A 3,438-nucleotide genomic window follows, 5' to 3' on the forward strand; every position below is an offset into this window, starting at 1 on the left:
ACCACATGAATGGATCTGTCGTCGTTTTCCCGTAGATACCATAAAATCGAATCTACCAGACAAAACCGTGTTAATGTTAAATTAATGGACCAATAAGTACACATAGATTTTTTATTTTTTTTTGTTAAATTGCATTTTTGGTTTCTTAATTAAAATTCGATATTATTTGATCCATTAACTTATCTTTGTTACACATTTTAATCCTTTCTGTTAGTTTTAAGGTCTAAATGCTCTTTTGGTCCCTTAACTATTTAATTGGTATCGCTTTGATCCCTTAACTAAAAAAAAGATTGTTTGAAGATTTTAAGTTTTTTTTAGTCTCGTTTTGGTCCTTTCTGTTAGGTTTCCGTTAGTTTTAATAAAAGACGTTAAGTGTGGACACGTGTCACTTTGTCATTGGCTCTGAGTTTTTTTTTTTTTTTTTTTAAAAAAAATTATTATTTTTTTATAAAAAAAATTATTATTTTTTTGTAAAAAATTCCCAGAACTAATGACAAGGTGACACGTGTTAACTGTGGGACACATGTCACCTTGTCATTGGCTTTGGGATTTTTTTTTTTAAAATATATATATTTTAAAAAAATAATAATATTTTTTTGTATAAAAAAAAAACTCAGAGCCAATGGCAAGGTGACACGTGTCCAGGAGTTAATTTTTTTTTAAAACCCTAACAGAAACCTAACAGAAGGGACCAAAATGAGACTAGAAAAAAACTTAAAATCCTCAAACAATCTTTTTTTTAGTTAAGGGACCAAAGCGATACCAATTAAATAGTTAAGGGACCAAAAAGCATTTAAGCCTAGTTTTAATTAAAAAATGTTAGATTTTCTTCATCATCTTCTCCTCTTTTTTCTTCATATCATCTCCATCAACAACAAGAATCCATAAAAGTTTAAGAAGAAAATGAAGAAAACCTAACGTTTTTGAATTAAAACTAACGGAAAGGACCCAAATGTGCAACAGAGAAAAGTTAAAGGACCAAAATAAATCAAATTTTAATTAAGGGACCAAATCGGTACTACCTAAATAGTTATGTGACCAAAAATGTAATTTAGCCTTTTTTTTTTTTTTAAGAAAAGTACACATAGATTTTCTTTTTTCTTTTAAAGGGCTCATTGTATCTTAGAATCCTTTAAATTTAATAGTACGATAAATAGTCATTTTGATCTTAAAAAAAAAAAAATCATTTTGATCTTTAAACTTATAATGAATAAATGCAATAAACTTTTAATATATCAAAATTTAAAATACTTATTAATTATGCACTATTTTAATCAAAATAGTATTTTAGTGCGTTACAATGCTTTGTCAATATTGTTTTATCGATCTTTCAATATAATTATTTGTTAATACAATTTTTCAATACATAATTTCTATTATGAAATTTTTAACATGTATCATAAGGGTATAAATTAACATTTCTCTATTTATCAAGCTTGCAACAATCTAAGCTGAGTACGATTGATGAATTTATTATTAAATCTCTTTGGGGAAGTGCCTGTTGCGGGTATTCTTATTAAGCTTTTGTTGGGGTATTTGGAGGTTTACTAACTTTTTAGGATTCTTCGGTGGTGGAGGTTTGGTGTACTATGAGTTACCGACATATTTTTATTATTAAAGGGAAGGTGATTCTTACTGGCCAGGATTTTATTATTGCCAATGTTTATGCGCCTTGTGATACGATTGCGAAACAAGAGCTTTGGGTGTGTTTGTCTCAATTCATTCTTGACACTAGAGATGCGAATGTATGTGTCTGTGGGGACTTTAACTCTGTTAGAACGAAGGAGGAGATAAGAGGTCGAAGCGTGGTTTTTAGACAGTTGGATGCAGACAACTTTAATAATTTCATTGACAATAGTTTTCCGATTGATTTACCGATATGTGGTACATTATTTACTTGGTATCGTGGTGATGGTATTTCGATGAGCAGGATTGATCGATTTTTCGTGTCTGCAAAATGGTGTGATTCTTGGCCAAATTGTATTTAGGTCGGTCATCAACAGGGCCTTTCTGATCATGTACCGCTGGTTCTTAATGTTGATGAAGCTAATTGGGGTCCCCGACCTTTACGGTTGATGAAGTGTTGGTTTGATTATGTTGGGTATGTTGAGTTTGTTCGTGGAAAATTGAATTCTTTCAGACTCGATGGTTGAGGCGATTATGTCCTGAAAATAAAGCTAAAAATGATTAAAATTTGTCTCAAGGAGTGGCATCAACAACATACCAAGAACATTGAAGGCAAGATTTTGGAGGTAAACAATAGAATTTCCTCCCTAGACACTAAAGGGGAGGAGTTCGATTTGCTTGAGGCTGAAACAAAGGAGATTCGCGAGTTGTCAATTGAATTGCATTCTTTGTCTCATGTGCATACTATTATGAATTGGCAGAAGGCAGGGATGAATTGGGTAAAGGAAGGAGATGCGAATTCTAAATTTTTCCATAATATGATGTCAAACAGGCAACGTCGGAATCCTTTACATTTACTTCATGTTGATGGTGTCATTGTGGAAGGGGTTCAGAATATTCGGATAGCTGTCTTCAATCATTTTGCAAGTCATTATAGTTCCTCTGATGTGGTGCGACCTGGAATCCAAGGATTGAATTTTCGAAAATTGACTTATGCACAGGCGGGTAATTTGGTGCGTCCATTTTCTTTGGAAGAGGTTAAACATGCAATTTGGGATTGTGAGAGTTTGAAAAGTCCCGTACCTGATGGCATAAATGTTGGGTTCATCAAGGATTATTGGCATGAACTAAAAGACGATCTCATGAGGTTTTTAGTGGAATTCCACCGAAATGGGAAATTGACGAAGGGTGTGAATTCGACTTTTATTGCTTTTATTGCCATTCTTATTTTTATTGCCGGCCAAAGTTTTCGACGTCTTGATGAAGGCCTTGGTGGAAAATGATCTCTTTCAACCGTATGGGGTGGGAGTCCAAATGGGGGTCAGGTTTTCTCATCTTCAGTTTGTTGATGATACTCTCATTCTTGGTGAAAAGAGTTGGTTGAATGTGCGTACGATTCAGGCTGTGCTGTTACTTTTTAAGGAGGTGTCGGGGCTGAAGGTAAATTTTAACAGAAGTATGATGATGGGTGTTAATATTCCTACATCTTGGTTGTCAGAAGCAACTTCAGTTTTGAATTGTAGAACTGACACGATTCCTTTTGTGTATTTGGGGTTACCTATTTCCTTTTTCAAGGCACCTATAAGTATAATTTCTTCTATCGAATCTATTTTTTTTTTTTTAAAAAAGTGTGTGTGTGTGTGTGGGGGGGGGGGGGGGGGGGGGGGGGGGGGGGGTTGTGAGGTCTCTAAAAAAATTGCTTGGATTAAATGGGATTATGTTTGTTTACTTGTGAATAGAGTTGGTTTGGAGGTTAGGGGAATTTAATTTGTCATTATTAGGGAAGTGGTGTTGGAGGTTGATGGTGGATAA

General features: G+C 33.8%; 1 protein-coding gene across 1 annotated transcript; it reads left to right on the plus strand.

The window, feature by feature from the left end:
• The first annotated feature begins 2,183 nt into the window (after positions 1 to 2,183).
• Positions 2,184 to 2,909, plus strand: LOC112419352 (uncharacterized). Its single transcript, XM_024776954.1, has one exon. The coding sequence runs from the start codon at positions 2,184 to 2,186 to the stop codon at positions 2,907 to 2,909; it is 726 nt and encodes a 241-aa protein (XP_024632722.1).
• Positions 2,910 to 3,438: the final 529 nt, after the last annotated feature.

The sequence above is a fragment of the Medicago truncatula genome, chromosome 2, assembly GCF_003473485.1.
Source record: "Medicago truncatula cultivar Jemalong A17 chromosome 2, MtrunA17r5.0-ANR, whole genome shotgun sequence".
Taxonomy (NCBI): Eukaryota; Viridiplantae; Streptophyta; class Magnoliopsida; order Fabales; family Fabaceae; genus Medicago; species Medicago truncatula.

Coding starts and splice junctions, on each gene's coding strand:
- LOC112419352 (XM_024776954.1), top strand. CDS start 2,184: ATGATTAAAATTTGTCTCAAGGAGTGGCATCAACAACATACCAAGAAC.